Source organism: Micropterus salmoides, unplaced genomic scaffold (genome assembly GCF_014851395.1).
Source record: "Micropterus salmoides isolate LMB-PRFRI ecotype aquatic unplaced genomic scaffold, ASM1485139v1 Ms_hic_scaffold_1, whole genome shotgun sequence".
Classification (NCBI taxonomy): Eukaryota; Metazoa; Chordata; class Actinopteri; order Centrarchiformes; family Centrarchidae; genus Micropterus; species Micropterus salmoides.
The window spans coordinates 3,454,017-3,476,066 of record NW_024040040.1 but is presented as its reverse complement, the minus strand read 5'-3'; the positions used below and the strand labels follow the sequence as shown (position 1 = coordinate 3,476,066).

General features: G+C 40.8%; 1 protein-coding gene across 1 annotated transcript; it reads left to right on the top strand.

Moving 5' to 3' along the window:
- The first annotated feature begins 4,526 nt into the window (after window positions 1–4,526).
- On the top strand, window positions 4,527–15,514 carry LOC119916056 (NLR family CARD domain-containing protein 3-like). Its single transcript, XM_038735956.1, has 9 exons — window positions 4,527–8,455; window positions 8,543–8,674; window positions 9,256–9,334; window positions 9,497–9,725; window positions 9,885–11,685; window positions 12,453–12,626; window positions 12,995–13,168; window positions 14,474–14,520; window positions 14,686–15,514. The coding sequence occupies exons 1-9, from the start codon at window positions 8,319–8,321 to the stop codon at window positions 15,216–15,218; spliced, it is 3,306 nt and encodes a 1,101-aa protein (XP_038591884.1). The 5' UTR covers window positions 4,527–8,318; the 3' UTR covers window positions 15,219–15,514.
- Window positions 15,515–22,050: the final 6,536 nt, after the last annotated feature.

Here is a 22,050-nt window from a genome sequence, read left to right as displayed (position 1 = left end):
CCACCAACTCTGTGATGTTGTCATGGAGGAGTGGAAGAGGACTCCACTGGCAACCTGTGAAGCTCTTTTTATACAAAATTGAATCATACTTTAAAGATGCGCAGAATCTGTTATCAATACACACGCTGAAAGTTGCATTTACCAACATGTACAATCGCTCTCTCTCTCTCTTTCTCACTCACTCACACTCTCACCCCAAATAGCATACATAGCTGCTGCTTATAGTACACAGTACAAATAGGCTACGGTTAAGAATAAAAGAAGCATTCACAAACTCAATCAGAAGATGTTTGAAGTTTTACATTTGCATAGTAGCAGTGGTGCATTTTTCAAATAGGCCAACATACTTCTTATGTAATGCTTAACCAAATGTTCTAGTACAACATCACTCAAGACTAACAACCGAGTGCCAGACCAACAGAGCTCATTATCTATGTGTACACAACCACAGTAAAAACAACAAAAAAAAAGTTACTTCAGCTGACTATTCATTCAGCAGCTAAATCCAGGCAACCAAACCAAAACAAACATATAACCACATCAAAAATCCTACACATAACTGCAGTTAAGTTCAGAGAGAGAAGGAGGTGACATTTCACTCACTCTATTTGAAAAGAAAGGGCATTCTCCTGTCTTTCATGATGGCGAAGTGGTGAATAACGAAGTTATAGAATTTCCCACTGGCTTTTACGTCCTCCACAACAGAGTCAATAGAAGTTTGGCGCTACTAGCTAGCCGCTCTGTACGGATATAGTTTTCCTAATTGAACGTACGAAACCCATTTTTTCTCTCCATGCGCAGCTCCAGTTTTGCCATTGGTCTTCTGTCAGATTTAATCTTAAGTTGCTGCTGAAGTGGTAGTTTAGTAAAACTATTTATTATAAGTAAAAACTCTAAATCTCCACCCTCCATAACTGCGCCAGCTAAAGTTGCTAACAGTTCTCCTCATTTCATCTGAATGACGTTGATCACAAGCTGTGATTTGATTGGCGTGAAGCCAGACAGCGGCTGGCTACAATTGGTTTCACTGATTGTAAAATGGGGAAGAGATGACAGCAACAGCGCCTCTGGGAGAAAACGCCACTACCAAGAAGGTTAAGGCAGTGCTGGAAAATAATGGTGGCCACTCAGAATATTGACACTTTTGGTCCAATTTGGACATTTTCACTTTGGGGTGTACTCACTTTTGTTGCCAGCGGTTTAGACTTTAATGGCTGTGTTAATTTGAGGGGACAGCAAATTAACACTGTTATACAAGCTGTACACTCACTACTTAACATTGTATCAAAGTGTCATTTCTTCAGTGTTGTCACATGAAAAGATATAATCAAATAATTACAAAAATGTGAGGGGTGTACTCACTTTTATTAGATACTGTTTATTAGCATTAGATCCTGACCGTTCGTCAGTGTGTCGGGAGATTTAAATATGAAGTTTGGCTGCTGTACCTCGTGAAGGGTGAAGCGTTTCACCCTATTTCATCCACCTGCAACCACTAGATAATTATTATTTACAGTATTTTAACTATTAAAGGTTCAGTGTGTAAGATTTAGTGGCATCTAGTGGTAAGGGTTGTGAATTGCAACCATTTGTCCAGTCTACCACTGCCCCCTAACCTTTCAAAGACTGTCGGACAGCTACTGCTGACAGCACAAAAGGTGTCTCTTCTGAGGCAGCAGAGAGTGGCCAGTCAAGAAATGATGTTTCTTTAGGTATATTTATTAAGAAATTATTAAGAATATCCAGTTCTAGCTTTAAAACACTGTGGGCTGACATAACTTACAGGGAACAGTTGCTGTTGAGGGGTTGCAGGGGATGTTGCTGCTGCTGCTGCTGCTGCTGTTGCTGCTGATACTACTGGAGGTGATCTGTGACAAGATATATCATAACAAACAAAGGACATAGATAATTGAACAAATATGTGACCATAATAATATGTAGAGATTGCAGACAGTGTTTTGGACTGGCTCACTGTGACTGACATGCTGTAGTGCTGCAGCTGCTGCCAAGGCTGACTGCTATGAGAAAATAAAAGGGAGATGCTCACAGAGACTGCTGCACACCAAGAGCTGCAGGTAACAATCACACAAAAGAAACAAAAATAGATGCAACACCATATGATAAGCTTCGAAAACAGGTAGTTTGACTGATGCACATGTACATAAGTTTATGTAAATTTATATATAGAATAAACTTACTTAAAAGTAAACTTAAGAAATACTACTAAAATGTACTTAATTAAAGAACATCTCTGTACATCCTTAGGTCTAACAAAAAAGAGGTGTGTGTGTGTGTGTCAATGTGTGTAAATTCTTATTCAGAGTCATAGTCAGTGCTTGAAGTGGGCCGGTACTCATCGGTATGTATAACAGCACTTCTATATTTTACTCTTTGACGCACAGGAACCTTTTCGTCCGCACCAGGACTTCTCACAAGCTGCCCATACACTTTTCTACCCTCTCCACCGGCGGGGACCGAGTATGGAAAATATCAAGTGCCAATACATACGCCAGCATTTGTACTACATGTGAATGGGGAATACTGGTCACAGTGCTGACAAATTAATGCTGGTAACCCTGGAGTGCGGGTTTGGTGGGCCCAGACTGAATAGGGCAATCTGGAAAATATTAAAATCAAGAAAGGACTTAGTTTTATCTATCATGGATGGTTTTAACACTTTTTAAAGAAGTGTTACAACCCAACCCTGCCAATGTTTAGCTAGCTGTATTAGCATAGTGGTTTGAAATTATTCATCACATGTTGCCATTTCAATCTAATATAAGTCAAACAATTCTACCTGCAATACTATAGATACAAAACAAAATCTAGTCTTTGTCAAAAAATGTACTTTCTTACCTCAATCATTTTTTTCTCTATATATTCTGAATGCATCTCTTTCCAGACTTGATTACCACCATGCCTGATCAGGGAGGAAGCAGGTAGGTAACTCCTTATCTCTATTTGCTGGAATTGGTGTTGTTACAACTCTCCCCATGTTACAACCATACCCGGTCTCCCCTAAACCCATTTTAAATGCTCCGTATTTGTATAGCGCCTTTCTAGTCTTTTCATCTGCATTCACCAGTCATACACATTCATACACTGAGCCTAAGTGCTCAAACAGAAACTAACAGTCACACACATCCATACACTGGCGGAACAGCCGCCAGGGGCAATTCGGGGTTCAGCATCGAGCTGCTTGCTCGACATGCAACCAGGCATGGGGACTGAACCGGCCTTCCGATTAACGGCCAACCCGCTCTATCTCCTGAGCCAGAGCCGCCCCAATTATAATTATAACAACATTTTACCTCTTGTTAAAAAATTTAAATAAAAAAAAGAGAGGCAGTGGCAGTGTTGTTTAATTTGTGTGGAAAAACAAAAAATCAATTTTGTTTAAAAAGTCTGTGAGTAGTAACATTATGAATACTACTATGGAATTTCATTCCAATAATATGTTTTCCAAAATTGGTGCCCTGGACTGCAGATGATTTTGTCCTGGTTTTTCTTATTTAAACACAACTTCTCTCCACACAGATATTTTATTTGGAATAATGACATTCTCTATAAAAACATGTCAATATTTTTGGTAAACTGGTTTAAAAACAATCATTTTTTTACTTGTTGGTCAACTGTTTGATATCAGTGGGAGACTGTATAGCTACTCAGGCATATTCCCATGTCAGTTTAAGAGTATGCGATTGTTTTTGATGCCATTCTTTCAGGAGTCAGGATGCTGCTGGGGGGCATTAATTTCCTGTGGCCGCTTAGTCACACTACTAATTTATTTGACACTGCTGTGGGGAGTTTATGCTTTTCTACAGAGCAACGGATAAATAATACACAAATTAGTGGTTTATTTCAAAAATATATTGTTACTATTCATTACATAATATCCTATTGGAACAGCATAATAATAACAAAAAGAGAGTTTTCCTTGGAATAAATTGTGGTTATACCCTTTAGATATCTGCAGCCAATAAAGTGAGAGAAGTGTCATCTAAATTGATTCCTTGGTTTCACCCAGCGAAATCATTCCTTACAAGATAAAACAAAATATTGAGACTGAGTGTTCTTCTGTAAAGCTGCAGAGAAACATGTTTCACATTTATTTCAGATGGTCAGACATGTTGGAGTTCATTCAGGCTCATCTCATTCCGGATGTTCTTTTTGTTTTAAGGAGGTTATCTTTGGATTTTTTGATTACAGGTAGGATAAGAAAGGACTACATTTCAGAACAAATCGTTTACTTTTACTTGCCAAATACCAAATCCACAAATGCAAATTACTGGTTCTAAACCATTCTTCCATGTACAATTATATTCAACACTTATTATGACCTCGTGGAGGCAACTGCCTATTGGAACTGAAGAACAGAAGTTGGTGCTTTACACTGTACTTTTTATTTATTTACCAAAAAGCGTTACTGAATCTGTTGAGTTTTTTGTTCCCCTGGAGAATGAAATGTTGTATACGTCTTTAAATGTCGTGTGTTTGTGCCGACATTGTCAATAAAGTTAGTACAAAAAAACAAACTACTTTCACTTCATAGTTGTTGCGCAGCTTCTTTTCTCCGTGTAAACGTAATGTAACCGACGTGTTTAACTATTTTAATCTGTAATGACTCTTTGCTCGTTTTGTTTTTAACTGCTGTTAACTTGTTGCAGTAAAACAGGTTGTTAAAGTAACTCTTAACTTTTATTAACAAACTAATGTAACGGGACGAACTTATTCTGCCATGTTGTGAATATGTGGGATGTAACCTGAGGGAAACGAGCAGAAAAGAGTCAGTTCAGTTTATCCTCAGGAGTTGTTATTTACTGCGAAGCTCCACTTACTGATGTATGAAGGCAGCTTTTCCTGCCTGAACCAACCTGTGCAGGAGGCGCAGACGAGCACGCTGTCTGAGACACTAAATGCGGCAGGTGTTGGAGCCCTACTGCTTTTCAAACCAGCTGGTTTCCATAGTCTACACTTGCGGTTGTTGTGTGCAGCTGCTGCGGACTGACTCCATCCCCAGATTAGTTAGAGTAGCCCATGTGACGTGTAATTAGAAAGGTGATTTTAACATTTGTAAGGCCTTTGGTGACCTGTAACTTCAGATTAAGACAAGTGAACTAATGTTATATGTAGCTTTAGGACAGCAGTTAGCCTATTTATTTAAGTTTATATTATTTAATTCATGTTTTAGTTTCCTTACATATTTACAGGCCTTCTTGCTGTGTGGGAGCTCAACCAGCAGAGGTCACTCTGCCCCCTTCTGTGGCGCCAACAGGCAACAAGGTTTTGACCTTTTGACTTGTGTTTCTATCAAAGAGAAGGCTGCACTGCGACCAGAGGAAGCTGATCACTGAGTCTGAAGGGTGCAGAACTTCACCTGCCTTCCAGCTTCTCTTTCTGTGCTGCTATAGCTGCTAAAAACTCTCATCTACTGTTATGTGTCAAAACAAAACTCTTCCAAAACAAATCTGTGGAGGTATAAACTTTTTATTTTTCTTAGCATTTTTCTCCAGTGTAAAATACTTATGTTAGTTAAATATTTTTAATGCAGCCTGTAGTTCTCATCAGTTATGTAGGCATACTTATGTGTGAAACCTGGTGGGCATTAAAGGAAAAACTTGAGTATTGGGGGGGAAATCTGCTGTTTACTTGGTCATCCTATCTGTTTCCTTGAGGCTGAGTGTAATATGTGATGGTAACTGGATCGAGTTAATGTTCCTGATCATTTGGTGGGTTATGTGTTTGTTGCATTTTGTTTTCAAAAGTATGTACAGCACTGTCAGTGTGGTTCTGGTTATCTTTGCAGACATGCTGCAGCATTAAGACAGTGTGGGGGACGTGTGTGGACAGCTTGATTCAATGCTGCGTGTTGCTTGTTTTGTGGGACATTTGATATGTTAAGAGGAAGAGAAGTCAGTCCTGCTCTGAGTCTGCTGATTTGTATCAGATGTGAGAAAATGTCATTAGAATCATATATATATATCATCATTGATGTGACAGAGGGAATATCCAGAAGGTTTTTCTTCTGAATTAATGGTTTAATGTCCAAATAAAGCTCGGTGTTCATCTGACTGATGACCCCTCAGATTGTTAACTGGCAGTAAAGGCTGTTCTGGTGAACACTGAACAATGTGCTCAGACTTCCTCATCTGTTTAGAGGAGTTTGGCCCCGGTCCCCTTTAGTAAAAAGACAAACAAAAAAACTACTGTGTTTGTGTGTTGATAGCTAGCTGCTTAATAACTCTGATAAAACTAAATATTAACCGATGGTTCGAATTTGATAACAAGGCTAGCTGTTTAAATTTAAGCTTGTATATCAGTGAATTAGTTAGCCTGTGTGGTTATCCATTTTCTTGTTGTGATGGCTTTCGGCCTGGTAATGCCACAGTCTAGTTTCACCCTCTCAGGTAAGCTCCACCCTGCCTCTCCAGTAGCGGCACACACCCGGAGACAATCACCTCATTAAGAGTTGATGTTCAGGGAGCACTCAGGATCTCTCTTGATGCTTTATGTTGCAGTGTGATCAGGGAGCAGGTTAGGATTTTGGATGGTATGCCATCTAACTTTTGTGAACACTTTTTAATTTGTTTTTATTACAGGCATTTTAAGCCACCTGTTGCCAAGACCCTGTAGACTGCACGGCCTGTTCTGCTAGAGTTCACTACAGAGGCAGCCGTGGAGGTTGATACCCTGAGTTGCCTTAAACGTCTGCTCCTTGAATGAGGTGGAGTCAGAGCTGGTGGATGATTTACTGCATTAGTTGAGGGTTGTATAGCCACTGCTGATTTGCTGCCTGATCAACTACTGATTTTTGTGTTCTGATTTTTAAAAGGGGATTCTTTTTATGAGACTCTGTTACAAGTGAACTGGCCCTGTGAATGTTTTTGTGAATGCTAGGTTCTGCTAAGGGTGGGGCAGTTTACTTGTTTTGATCCTTTTTTGATTCTGTCACCAAAAATGGTTATTTGATTTTTCGTTTTGAAACAAAAAACAGATAAACGGCATTTCGTTTTAGAATTACAAACGAATTACGGATTATCCAGAGATACCCAGACCAAATAAATCCATGCCTTAGGCCTGCTGTGTTGTGGGCAGAATATTTCCACTTCCACTCTTCCTGTGGCTGGGTGTTGGCAATAAATTCATGTTTTCACAGTATTGTCGGAGTTAGATCGTCACTGTTTAAAAGCATTCCCGTGTCATAGTGTGTAGGGGGCTGTAATGCAGGGGTCAATATTGCCGAAGCCTCGAGGAAAAACACCTTGATAAATATGTTGTGGTATTTTTAAGATCGCTCAAGGTAACCAGAGAGCTGTTTCAGAAAGCAGGCTTAACAAACTCTGAGCTTATCCCTGAGCTCTGGGTTAATTGAGCCTGAGGTGGGAAACTCTGGAATTTTTGGTTCCAGAACAGCCGATCAGAATAAGTTCAATCAACTCAGAGTATGTTGAGCCTGACTGAAGCGCGTGTGCGTGGGGATGAAAAAAAGCCTCATCAATGGAGCTCCGATACTATGATTCACCATGGCAACGGCTAAATAAAGGCGGAGCCTCCATTTTAATAGGGTGGAGCTACAAATATGAATGCTGCCAACGTGTCAACATGATTGGCTCTAAAACACAGGAGTGGAGGATCGATACGTTAACATTATTACTATACAGTGTATAAAGTGCTACAGCCCATTACATTTGATTTTAAATAGGAACCCTATAGGCTATTTATTAAGATGTAGCCTAACCCGACTGGACTAAATGCCGGTTGGCAATCGGCTACCTATTATGAAAACAGGTATAGATAAAATATAATACACAGTTTAGGTGAACCTGTGATTGTAAAAGTCACAGTCACACCCAGCAGGTTAGACAATTAATTATTTTTTCGGCAGTGGAAAATGTGTCTATGGGTTCAAACCGTCTGTTTTACATTAATAAAATCTTGATAATTTCATATTTTATTAATGCTGTCAAAACACATTCCGATTATCAGCAGGTAATAATGACAACTACGTTTAAGCCTATTTATTTCAGCTGACCCACAGTCATCCTCACATTATCTCCACAATAGGAATGTTCCAATCAGTGCGACTAGCCGACAATATGAAAATTACTGTTCATTGATCAGTTATACTGTATGTATGTGTTTGTGTATATATGTGTGTATATGTATGTATATGTGCTTCCTCTGCCTCACGCTGCTGTCTGACTGCATTCAGCTGCCACTGATATGAAACAGAAACTAGCAGCCAATCAGTGGAGGAGCAGCTGATCTTTTTCCAGGAGGAATGATGGAAAGGAGGATTTGAGTTGATGTGCAGATGAATGATTTGTGTTTCCTCTCCAGGTGAAAGTGGATGTGAGTTGAGCAGCATGAGTCAGTGTGAGGACAGAGAGGAGGGAGTCCCTCCCTCTAAAAGCACTCTGTGTGGGGAACATGACAGCCAGACCAAAGCTCAGAGGTGAGATGAGGATCTCTAACTGTCCAGGACTCAAATCACTCCACCATCATTATTCACTCTCAAAGCTCTGTGTGTGTTGTGTTGAAGCCCAGAGCAGCAGCAGGGACCAGACTCTGCTGGACCTGGACCTGGACCTGAGCCCAGCTGTGTCTCCTTCAAGAGTGACCAGTCAATGGTTGATATCATTGATTTTAAGAGAGGACATGTGTCTGACAGACAGTGAGTATCAGTCAGCATTAAACAGTGTTGGCCAATCAGAGCTAAATGTTCATGTCTCCCTCCTCATGTTGCTCCCTGCTGATGTTTGTCCTCATTAAATCCAGTCTGACCAGTTGTCCTTCTAATGTCCATGTTCTCCTAGAATGATGATGAAGGTCAGAGCCAGATTAGGATTAGGACAGATTAGGACAGGTCCACATGTTTTCCAGTCTGTCCCTAAACAACACTGACATGCCCATAGAGTCCACAGTCCTGGTTCTGTGTAGAGTGACATTGGAAAGTGCAGCAGAGGATAAAATGAGGCTTCAGCAGTCTGAAATTCCACAATTCAAGTTAGTCTTTTTAGTCTTAACTTTTAGTCTTAAAGTAAGTTCCTCTTTGTTCTTCTCTTGTGTCTACCTGTGGCCTGTTCCCAGGGCGGTAACCAGGGAACAGGCCAATAGGACCATTAAGGCTTTAATGTCAGAGGAAAGTATCTGATTCAATTTTGCAATCAGCAATTAAACTCCAAGGCTTTATCTTGCGTCTGTCTCTATGTGGACAGACATAATGTGAGCTAACTCTTCATGATTCCTCCACAGAGTCCACCAGGAGAGCTCAGAGGTTCCCATTGGTCAGTCTGCCCAGCAGCATCAAACACACCTGGACTCCATATTTATGGTCTGTACATGTACAACAACTACTTTTCCATCTATTCTGTTCACAATAATCTCCACGCTGCACTTTTTAGACCAGTGGATTGTCAGTCTGTCCAACATGGATCTGATGTTTGGTTGCATGATTTTAGTTTGACTGTGTCATTCATATAATATTCTGTTCCAGCTGCTGGAGGAGAACATTGTCACTTTTGTGAAGAATGAGCTGAAGAAGATTCAGAAGGGTCTGAGTTCAGATTGCCCAGAATGCTCAGAGAGTCAGAAGGAGGATGAGGAGGTGTTGGAGGGTGAGGATGAAGAGCAGAGGAGGAGCAGCAGAGAAGCATTTCTGAAGATCACACAGCACTTCCTGAGGAGAATGAAGCAGGAGGAGCTGGCTGAGCGTCTGCAGAGCAGTAAGAGGATTTCTCTAAAGATTTAACCTGCTGGATGAACGGGACATTTACTGATGGCTCAGCAGATGGAGGGAAATATGTTTATAAATGCATATGCATAAACTGTGAAATATTGTCTTTTTATATTTTAATTGATCATTTTTATTTATATTCATTTAGGACCTTCTGTTGCAGTTTGTCAACATAAACTAAAATCTAACCTGAAGAAGAAGTTCCAGTGTGTGTTTGAGGGGATTGCTAAAGCAGGAACCTCAACCCCTCTGAACCAGATCTACACAGAGCTCTACATCACAGAGGGAGGGACTGCAGAGGTCAATGATGAACATGAGGTCAGACAGATTGAAACATCCAGGAAACCAGACAGACCAGAAACAACCATCAGACAAGAAGACATCTTTAAAGGCTCACTTGGAAGAGATGAACCAATCAGAACAGTGATGACAAAGGGAGTGGCTGGCATTGGGAAAACAGTCTTAACACAGAAGTTCACTCTGGACTGGGCTGAAGACAAAGCCAACCAGGACATACAGTTCACATTTCCATTCACTTTCAGAGAGCTGAATGTGCTGAAAGAGAAAAAGTACAGCTTGGTGGAACTTTTTCATCACTTCTTTCCTGAAACCAAAGAAGCAGGAATCTGCAGCTTTGAAGAGTTCCAGGTTGTCTTCATCTTTGACGGTCTGGATGAGTGTCGACTTCCTCTGGACTTTGGCAACAATGAAGTCCTGACTGATGTCACAGAGTCCACCTCAGTGGATGTGCTGCTGACAAACCTCATCAGAGGGAACCTGCTTCCTTCTGCTCGCCTCTGGATAACCACACGACCTGCAGCAGCCAATCAGATCCCTCCTGAGTGTGTTGACATGGTGACCGAGATCAGAGGGTTCACTGACTCACAGAAGGAGGAGTACTTCAGGAAGAGATTCAGAGAAAACAAGCAGGCCAGCAGAACCATCTCCCACATCAAGACATCACGAAGCCTCCACATCATGTGCCACATCCCAGTCTTCTGCTGGATCACTGCTACAGTTCTGGAGGAGGTGTTGAAGACCATAGAGGGAGGAGAGCTGCCCAAGACCCTGACTGAGATGTACATCCACTTCCTGGTGCTTCAGTCCAAACTGAAGAACATCAAGTATGATGGAGGAACTGAGTCAGATCCACCCTGGAGTCCAGAGAGCAGGAAGATGATTGAGTCTCTGGGAAAACTGGCTTTTGAGCAGCTGCTGAACGGCAACCTGATCTTCTATGAATCAGACCTGACAGAGTGTGGCATCAATATCAGAGCAGCCTCAGTGTACTCAGGAGTGTTCACACAGATCTTTAAAGAGGAGAGAGGGTTGTACCAGGACAAGGTGTTCTGCTTCGTCCATCTGAGCGTTCAGGAGTTTCTGGCTGCTCTTCATGTCCATCTGACCTTCATCAACTCTGGTGTCAATCTGCTGGCAGAAGAACAACCAACCTCACAGAAGTCTGAAACAAGAAAAGATGAATCTGCAGTGATACAGTTCTACCAGAGTGCTGTGGACCAGGCCTTACAGAGTCCAAATGGACACCTGGACTTGTTCCTCCGCTTCCTCCTGGGACTTTCCCTGCAGACCAATCAGACTCTCCTACAAGGTCTGCTGACACAGACAGGAAGTGGCTCAAAAGCCAATCAGGTAACAGTCGAGTACATCAAGAAGAAGATTGAAGAGACTCCCTCTGCAGAGAGAAGCATCAATCTGTTCCACTGTCTGAATGAACTGAAGGATCGTTCTCTAGTGGAGCAGATCCAAAAGTCCCTGAGTTCAGAAAGTCTCTCCACAGATAAACTCTCTCCTGCTCAGTGGTCAGCTCTGGTCTTCATCTTACTGTCATCAGAAACTGATCTGGACGTGTTTGACCTGAAGAAATACTCTGCTTCAGAGGAGGCTCTTCTGAGGCTGCTGCCAGTGGTCAAAGCCTCCAAGAAAGCTCTGTAAGTAGCTTTATTCAGCAATAAATATTATATCTTTCAACTCTCCAAAGAAAAGAAGTTACTGGTTGTCCGTTTACTCTTGATTCAGTCATGATTAAGTAAGTGCCATGATTCCTAAATGTTCAAATCAAGACAGCAAGCATTTTAACGTGCTGAGAAGAGTAGATCTTGACCAATACGGGATTTTTAAGACCAAAACCGATTTAAATTTTTGAGGATTTAAAAATTCAATATGCACAGTGGGGGCTGCTTCATTGACATTTTATAGGGGGTGTTATTGAGCCATTTTCCCTCAAGCATACCAGACAACAACGTACACCCCTTCTGACGTGCGTGGCAAGTTTTGTGTGGTTTCGAGCATCCCTTGCCATGTAAAGGCTGAGAAGACATTAGGGGGTGCAATAGAGCCGATGTGCTACCCCTAAGCCCAAACATGACATCAAATCGAGATATTTACCAGTTCAAGTGTGGGCTTCAAACGTGTTTACAAAAATGAAATTGATGAAGGAAATGGATAAATGGCTGTTGGGCAAAATTTTGTAAAAGAAACTGTGTGTAGAGCAATAATGTTAGGTTACGCTGGAAGGATAATTGGGCCCAATTAGGACATTTTCACTTAGGGGTGTAATATAATCAAATATTTAAAAATCCACCTCTTTACTCAGAGTAATTGATTTAAAAGTAACAGCCCTCCTGTATACCATGTCACCAAATTAACACCAATTCACAAATGTTACTTGTTGTTTTGTTCATTATTTTCTCTCCAGACTTAGTGGCTGTAACCTCTCAGAGAGAAGCTGTGAAGCTCTGTCCTCAGTTCTTAGCTCCCAGTCCTCTAGTCTAAGGGAGCTGGACCTGAGTAACAACAACCTGCAGGATTCAGGAGTGAAGCTGCTGCATGGTGGACTGAAGAGTCCACACTGTATACTCGAAACTCTCAGGTCAGGATTAGTCATTAACCCACCAGTGACTGTTCGGAATGGCTGGATTGCTGCTTCAACACATTACAAAATGAAAACTGTTCATATCAGTAATATGCTAAACATGGTACTGTAGCATTATCAGTTATCATGTTAGCATGCTGTTGTTAGCATTTAGGTCAAAACACAAGTGTGTTCAATACAGCCTCATAGAACTGCTACCATGGATGTGGATTCTTTAACATTTAGATCACAGTGACATGGTTAGAGTAAACTCCCTGATTCAGTCATAGTATATTTTATTTATTTAGAGAGTGTCTTCTTGTATCTGACTGACACAGCAGGACCATCAGATGATCTGCCATGTGTCGTGTTTTGTGTGTTTGCAGGTTGTCAGGCTGTCTGATCACAGAGGGAGGTTGTGCTTCTCTGGCCTCAGCTCTGAGCTCCAACCCCTCCCATCTGAGAGAGCTGGACCTGAGCTACAATCACCCGGGAGACTCAGGAGTGAAGCTGCTGTCTGCTCGACTGGAGGATCCACACTGGAGACTGGACACTTTGAGGTATGTCTGCTAAAGCTACAGTCAGTCTGATAGAGGCAGAAACCTTGTTTGTTGAAATATTTAATATTATAATAATAAGTATATGTTGTAGTTATTGGGATCTTCAGAGACTTTGATATTTAAAGATTTTTATGTAATAAAAAATCGTTAAAGCTACTTTTGTTAGTTCAGTCAGGACACAGTCTGATGATTATTAATCGGGTGAGAGAGCGTGAGAGTGAATAACTAAGGCTTATAATATTAGTATCCCAATAAGGAAATGGCACTATGAAGCCAGATTAAATGATTACAGCAATATCTATGAAAATTTCTGGTAAGAACACTTTGACCATCACACGATAAATGGACAGTTGCTATGGCAGCATGCAGATGCTTGCACATGTTGCTGGACTAACATTTGGACTCATATCGAATCATGTTTGACATAACAGAATCTGAAAGTAGTTCTCACCAAACTGTCATTAGTTCTGCTTTTAATGCCATCAAATATGATAAGTGAAAGCAGAAGTGATCCTGACAGTATTACTGCTATAAGGGGTGGTGATGGGGCAGTGGATAAAACACATGTGTTTGGTGTGAGAGACCCGTGTTTGAATCCACTGTGAGACACCAATGTGTCCCTGTGCAAGACCTCTGACATATTTAACATACATAGCAATTGTAATCCGCTTTGGATAAAAGCGTCAGCTAAATGAGTAAATGTAATGTAATGCTATAACAGACATCACAGATATCTGTTCAACACAAAACATCCCAACACATGAAATGAAGCTGTTTCCAACAGAAAGACATTTTCTGAGACCAAAAAGAAGTTTGTGTGTTATCAGATGTTTTCCTCCTTTTTCACACACACACACCAAGATCCTGTTGGTCACTCTGTGTTATGAGGAAAGCGGCAGTGGTGAAGAGGTTTAGGGGGCGCAGGGTGAAGCAGGCCGGATGTACATATTGGGCATATGTGTATGAGAGGGATATAATGTCCATATTTGTACTATCAGTCTTGCTGTCCTGCTCCCGTTCTTGGCCAGGGTGCCCTTGAAAAAGAGATTTTATATCAGTTTTTTTGTAGCTTTTTTCCCCTGGTTAAATAAAAAAAAAAAGAGAGGCAGTGGGGAGAAAGTGTGTAGAGACAGAAAATTCTGCATAGGCAAATAAAAATCTTAGATGATATTAAAATAATATTAGTTGAAAATAAAAGAAAATGAATTTGAAAAAAAATAACCAAACTGTGTATGAGCGGAATGTAATGTGCAATTTTTCATGCTGAAAGAGGATGTGCTGCTCTGACCCCCCTCCTCCTTTCAGGGTGGAGCCTGCTGGAGTCCGATGGTTGACACCAGGTCTGAGGAAGTGTAAGTGTGCTTTTTATTTGATTCGTGAAAATAAAGCAGCACACATTCAACCATCTTCAGACTGTAACATCAGTAATTTTAATGTCTGATGTCATCATTGAACAATCAATTAACAGATGATAGATTAATAACTGCAGCCGTATTGTGTCTCGTTCTCTCCATCAGATTCCAGTGAACTCGCACTCGACACAAACACAGTATACGGAAAGATCCAACTGTCTGACAACAACAGGAGGGCGACACTTGTGGAGGAGGATCAGTCATATCCTGATCATCCAGACAGATTTGACTGCTGGGCTCAGCTGCTGTGTAGAGATGGTCTGACTGGTTGCTGTTACTGGGAGGTCGAGTGGAGAGGGAAAGTTACTATATCAATGAGTTACAGAAGAATCAGAAGGAAAGGAAACAGTAAAGAATGCTGGTTTGGAAGGAATGATCAGTCCTGGAGTTTGAGCTGCTCTGATGATGGTTACTATATCTGGTACAATAACAGAGGAACATCCATCTCCTCCTCCACCTCTGTCTCTAACAGAGTAGCAGTGTATGTGGACTTTCCTGCTGGCACTCTGTCCTTCTACAGAGTCTCCCCTGACACACTGATCCACCTCCACACCTTCAACACCACATTCACTGAACCTCTTTACCCTGGGTTTGGGTTCTGGTGGCCTGGTTCCTCTGTATCTTTGTGTTCTCTGTAGAAAGGAAAGTCTCCTCCAGTTAGAGAAACAGTCTCACTGCTGAATAGATCAGTTAAGTCTGTACAGGATCATAAATCTTTCAGGTTCTTGTAATAAATTCATCAATGAACTTTGTACAAAGTCATTCAAAGTATAATTTATAAAAATATTCCTCATTTCCATTGTAAACTTCTTCCACTTCCAGTCCTTTAAAGATGGAAGCTCTGATCATTGAAATGCCGTTGACTTGTACCTTCTGTCATGTGTTGTTTTGAATTCTGGCTCTTGTTCCAATAAAAGCAGAATGTTACTGTGAATGTGTTTGTTGTCTTTCTTAGGTCAGGACTACTGACATGAGTCAGCTGGAAGGTACAGTATATGGACAAAAGTTTGTTTTTAAGATTTAAATTATTTATCGACATGTGCAAAACAATTACAGTGAAGCAGTCATTTGTGTTCACTGAACATTTGGGGACTGTGACGGCCCTGCCTAGTTGGGTGTTTAACTGTGTGGTGTTGGGCAGTTTACTATTCTCCTTTTGTCCCTGAAGGCATCAGCGCCCGTAAACCAGATTGGGAGCACCTGGTCCAAACGCCGTGGGAGGATAAATATTCTTTTCATACAGTTGTGGTGACGTGGTTAGTATCAGCTCTTTTTGGACAAGCAGCTGCGCAAATCCACTGGTGCATAAATACCCACCACAAGCCGCATGAAGACTATGGGTGAGTGTTGGGTCAGATGTACGACCAGGCTGGGCCAGTTAAGCCTGATCCCCACCTTCACCAACTTAATAAACTTTGTCAAAAAATACTCCATTAGCTTTCTACGGTAGTCAATAACTCTGCAGACAAAAATCTCTCTGGAGACGGTCAAGAGTTGGTGCAAAAGAGTTTATTCCAAAACAGGCCAAATAAACACGTACAACATCCCAGCAGGCCAGAGGATGAAGTCCATCCTATGGTCTGCAGATAGCCATATATATATATATATGGCTATCTCTATATATCTCTTCTGGGCTGGCTTGCCACCTACTTTCCTCATGATGAACTTCTTTTCCTCTGTTCCCCAGCTGTCATTTATTACTGTATTGTAGAATTTCTACATCTTTATACTACTGGATAAGAAGTTCATCATTTACATTTCAACTTCAGTCTCACTGTGTTTTTTTAAAGGTTACGCATGCTTAATTTGACACAATTGAATTTTTTAAACAATATAAGAATAACATTAGTAAAGTTGCATTTTTCATTAATGCTTGGTTTCGTACAGTATTCATTGATGTTATGCTGACTGCTTTCTGCTTATCATCTGTCTGTCGTGTTTTTGCCAAGCATCTGTCGGTTTTTTGGTCATCCTCTGTCCTGTTTTTGCAAAGCATAAATTCCTTCAGCAAGTTCACTCAAAGCTCATATGGCTATAATAACCAGAGGTTGGAAGTTGACAATCAAACCCCCTTAATCAGTAATTAAGCATGTAGCCTTAATATTAGCAGATTAACACATCAGCAGTTCCTCATGTAATCACAACAGTAGATAACAGCAGAACGAAGCATGCACTGTCACAGTGTCGGCAGATCTTGCACACTTGCAGCCTCTCCTGTGGTCATAATCTACAGTAGATGACAGTTGGACAAGGCGAAACATCTGCAGCCACTTCCTGCAGTCATTCCTCCCGCTCAAGGATCTAACCACAGTGAGCTTGTTTCTTCATGACTACAGGTACTGGCCATATTAGAATATCATCAGAATAATTGCATTCAAAAAGTGAAACTTGGATATTATTCATTCATTACACACAGGCTGATTTCAACTGTTTATTTCATTTAATTGTGATGATTAAAACTGACAACTAATGAAAATCCCAAATTCAGTATCTCCGAAAATTAGATTATTACTTAAAAACAATACAAAAAAAGGATTTTTAGAAATGTTGGCCACCTGAAAAGTATAAATATGAAAAGTATGAGCATGTACAGCACTCAATACTTAGTTGGGGCTCCTTTTGCCTGAATTACTGCAGCAATGTGGCGTGGCATGGAGTCCATCAGTCTGTGGCACTGCTCAGGTGTTATGAGAGCCCAGGTTGCTCTGATAGTGGCCTTCAGCTCTTCTGCATTGTTGGGTCTGGCGTATCGCATCTTCCTCTTCACAATACTCCATAGATTTTCTATAGGGTTAAGGTCAGGCCAGTTTGCTGGCCAATTAAGAACAGGGATACCATGGTCCTTAAACCAGGTACTGGTAGCTTTGGCACTGTGTGCAGGTGCCAAGTCCTGTTGGATCTCCATAAAGTTGGTCAGCAGCAGGAAGCATGAAGTGCTCTAAAACTTCCTGGTAGACGGCTGCGTTGACCTTGGACCTCAGAAAACACAGTGGACCAACACCAGCAGATGACATGGCACCCCAAACCATCACTGACTGTGGAAACTTTACACTGGACTTCAAGCAACGTGGATTCTGTGCCTCTCCTCTCTTCCTCCAGACTCTGGGACCTTGATTTCCAAAGGAAATGCAAAATTTACTTTCATCAGAAAGAGAAGATAACTTTGGACCACTCAGCAGCAGTCCAGTCCTTTTTGTCTTTAGCCCAGGCGAGACGCTTCTGACGCTGTGTCTTGTTCAAGAGTGGCTTAACACAAGGAATGCGACAGCTGAAACCCATGTCTTGCATACGTCTGTGCGTGGTGGTTCTTGAAGCACTGACTCCAGCTGCAGTCCACTCTTTGTGAATCTCCCCCACATTTTTGAATGGGTTTTGTTTCACAATCCTCTCCAGGGTGCGGTTATCCCTATTGCTTGTATACTTTTTTCCTACGACATCTTTTCCTTCCCTTCGCCTCTCTATTAATGTGCTTGGACACAGAGCTCTGTGAACAGCCAGCCTCTTTAGCAATGACCTTTTGTGTCTTGCCCTCCTTGTGCAAGGTGTCAATGGTCGTCTTTTGGACAGTTGTCAAGTCAGCAGTCTTCCCCATGATTGTGTAGCCTACAGAACTAGACTGAGAGACCATTTAAAGGCCTTTGCAGGTGTTTTGAGTTAATTAGCTGATTAGAGGGTGGCACCAGGTGTCTTCAATATTGAACCTTTTCACAATATTTAAATTTTCTGAGATTCTGATTTTGGGGTTTTCATTAGTTGTCTGTTATAATCATCAGAATTAAAAGGAATGAACACTTGAAATATATCAGTCTGTTTGGAATGAATGTATACATTATACAAGTTTCACTTTTTGAATGGAATTACTGAAATAAATCAACTTTTTGATGATATTCTAATTATGACCAGCACCTGTACAGTTCCCTACTTATAAGTAAAAACCAAAGCACATCTATGTGAAAAGAAAATGATTAAGAATGATTAATGATTAATACTAGTAAAATGATTAAAAATGATATAAGAATTATTACTTAAAGTTACTGATTAAAGATAATAAAACTGATTAAAATGATTAACAATGATTATTAATATCGATTAAGGATAATCGCTGATGACTGTTTCTTGACTGATGTCTAACTTTTTGTCTGCACTGCTCCCCCTCTCTGTGTCCTAAGCATGCTCTCTGCTGATCATGCTATTTTAACCAAAAACCTGACTTTGTGGAATAAGCTTGTGTCTCTTGTGCTGTGTGCTATAGACAGGACATTCTTACTGTATTGATGTATGTTTTGTAACACAATTTTCACTAATTCTGCTTCTACATTTTCCTTTTCTGGTGTTTTTGATGATGCCTTGCTGTCTCATTCTGCTCCCAGAGCACACATGCCTGCTTACATCTGCTTACACACAAATGTGCTACTGTTACTGCCACACGACCACACACTCTCAGAGCTATAGAGTTTCAGCATTGTGATCTTAACTTTACACTATAAAATAATACTTTAAATCAGAGGTCACTAATAGGCGGACCGCGGTCCGGATCCGGACCCAGCCGCCATCCTCTCCGGACCGCCGACCTACAGCCCATTTATTATTGAGACTTACTACCTCGTGACGGAGCGTTTCTATTTTAACCCGCGCAGCTTTTCTAGCATTTACTGTACTGGTTTAGAGGACCAGGAAACTCACAGACCAATCGCATGTGCTCCAATCGTCTCATGTGACGCTGCTCAGCCAATCAAATCTGTGCATACCGATGCTTGCGAGTCGAGTCCGCCAGATTCACCAGAGACGTTTTGGAAACACACGCGAAAGATAAAAGAGATTTCACATGACTTTTAATCAAGAATGTACAGATATTTACATGTACATTCCTCCCACGGGCAGTTCAAAACCAGAATATCTCATAGATCTCCAATATGCTAGCTGGAGCTCACATTTGTCACTGAATTACAGAAAGTAGGAAAGTGGTAGCTCTGTAAGAGGAAATGAAAGAGAAGAGGAGGCATTACAGCTGTTCATTTGTTATGATGTGTTGAGTGTTTATTATAAAATTGGTTAAGACTACACTTCATCACTTCAGGCTACACTTTTTATTACATTTTTTCTAAAAATTAGGCACTTTAGTTTACTTAAATTTAGAATTTATTATTTGAATAGTTATTATTTATTATCCCTCCAGTTTGATGTGAAAACTGACTGAAATATTATTTGATTTGACAGTCCGTTGTTGACTAAAAACATGTGTTGATACAACTATAGGTTATAGTACTGAATGATAACGCAAGTTCGTCATTTTGATGTTCCGGACCTTTGCTTCAGGAAATTTTCTCTAACTAGACCTCTTTGAAATCTAATTGAATACCCCTGCTTTAAATGATGCCAATGCAGACCACCTTCACTCTAGTAATTAATGATACCAATTTAGGCTGTAATGTTCTAAAATAATTCTCAACATGAGTGTTAGTAAGTTTTAACTAGGCAGTTAGGGGGAAGTGTTCCTGTTGGGGTTTTGATTTGTCTATGTGTACCTGCAGTTGACATTACACTCTGGTAAGTTATTATTATGGCTTCGTTTACTTTTGTTTTTGGGTGTGCCTATGGTGGCATTTACCAGTGGCTTTAAGAGAGCAACTAGTCAGGAACATGTAGAACTATGGCGTTAGTGAGTGGTAAGGATGACATTAAAAAATGTTACCTTGTCATCTTTGGTTGAGCAGGGAGTCTTTCAGAGAAGTAAACTTGCTGTGGCATAGCCTGTTTCTGTACTGGTGTTACCACCAGGGGCGGCTGAAACTGTTAATCTGTGCTTTTTCTAATCTTAAATGATGTACTACTAAATTTCCTTAAACCTTGTGTGTCTTAGGGGCTATTGTAGATTTTGGTCTGGTTGAGGAACTAAAACATTGGCACTGGGAAAGCAAACCATCCAGGTTAACGTCTGTGAAGACCTTGTGGGGTCATGAGTGGGTCACTCACTCACTCACTCACTCACTCACTCACTCACTCTCACTCAGAGGAAGAGCTGATTGCAGTAACTCTGGACACCTGGGCTAATTGCCCTGTAGAGTATTTGGGACTCTTTTCTCATTTTGCAAAGAGGCTGCTGTTGAGGCCAGGTCAGACCTCCCTGGTTTCCCCTTTAATTGGGTTTTCTTTGGTTGGACTATTGTTTTGTGGTATTGTCTTTGCACATTACAACACCTTCACACATACATTCATGCAACCATCATCCTGCACAGACACTACTGAACCCAGAGACTACATACCTCATACATTAATTATGTTAATTTGAAATAACTATTAGTTTGGCTTGTTTTTGTTAAACATGTTAACTGTTTACCATGGTGTGTCTCCCTTTTGTTGTGGCCTTTTGAGCCAGGTCATAACAGGGACAGCTGTTTAAGAAAAAAACAAAACAAAAGCTCATAAGTCAAACAGCTGGCCTTTGTAGTGATTTCAACAGCAGAAGCTGCTAGGTTTCCAGGTTCAACCACTTTGACCAACTGAAAATCTATTCCCTATGTGTGTCTTTGACAAAGTGTGATGCCATGAGTAGTGATAGACATGGTAATAATGTCATGTCTCTTAGTTGTTAAGTCAAATGACATTAACTTGCTCTGCAGGGATTTATTATATCTGTTCTAAATCTTGTATCAAAGTGTTCCATTTCTGTTGATTCACCTTTAAATGCCACAATATTTTCACAAATGTAGAGCTCTGTTTTTAAATTATTTAAAAACAAATTGCTGTCCATTTTAAAACCCTGAGACACATTAATAGTAAGAATTGACTAAAACTACATGACGTCCTAGAACTGTATTGTAGCTTAAGTGATCCTTTCTCTCACGTATTTGATTATTTTACTTCCTAATTTCAGTTCTCTAGTTTAATAAATTATTTTTATTTTAAAATTAGAGTTGGACATTGAGGGAGTCTCTGCAGTACTCTGTAGTACTGCATTCACTGCTACTAAAATACTAAACTATTACTAAGAGCAGTACTCTATGTAGTACTGGTTTCTATACTACTACAACACTACTTCCAACAGCAGTACTCTTCTTGGGACTTCTACTGCAGACCAATCAGACTCTCTTGAAAGACAGGAAGTGACTCAAAAGCCAATCATGTAACAGTCAAGTACATCAAGAAGAAGATCGAAGAGACTCCCACTGGAGAGAAAAACGTCTGTTCCGCTGTCTGTATGAACTGAATGGAGTAGCCCAAAAGGTTAGGGAAGCGAGCTTGTGACCGGGAGGTCGCCGGTTCAATCCCCAAGCTGGCAGGATAAAATCTGGGTGTGGAAAATAAACCAAGCAGTGCTGAGGTGCCCTTGAGCAAAGCCCACAACAGCTCCAGTGGAGCTGCTTAGTGGCCAGCAGACTGACAGACCAGGCTGCAGTTGTACTGATGGATCTTCTCCACTAGAGAGCAAACAGTCCCTCAGTAGTGGTCTAAAAAAACAAATATATTATA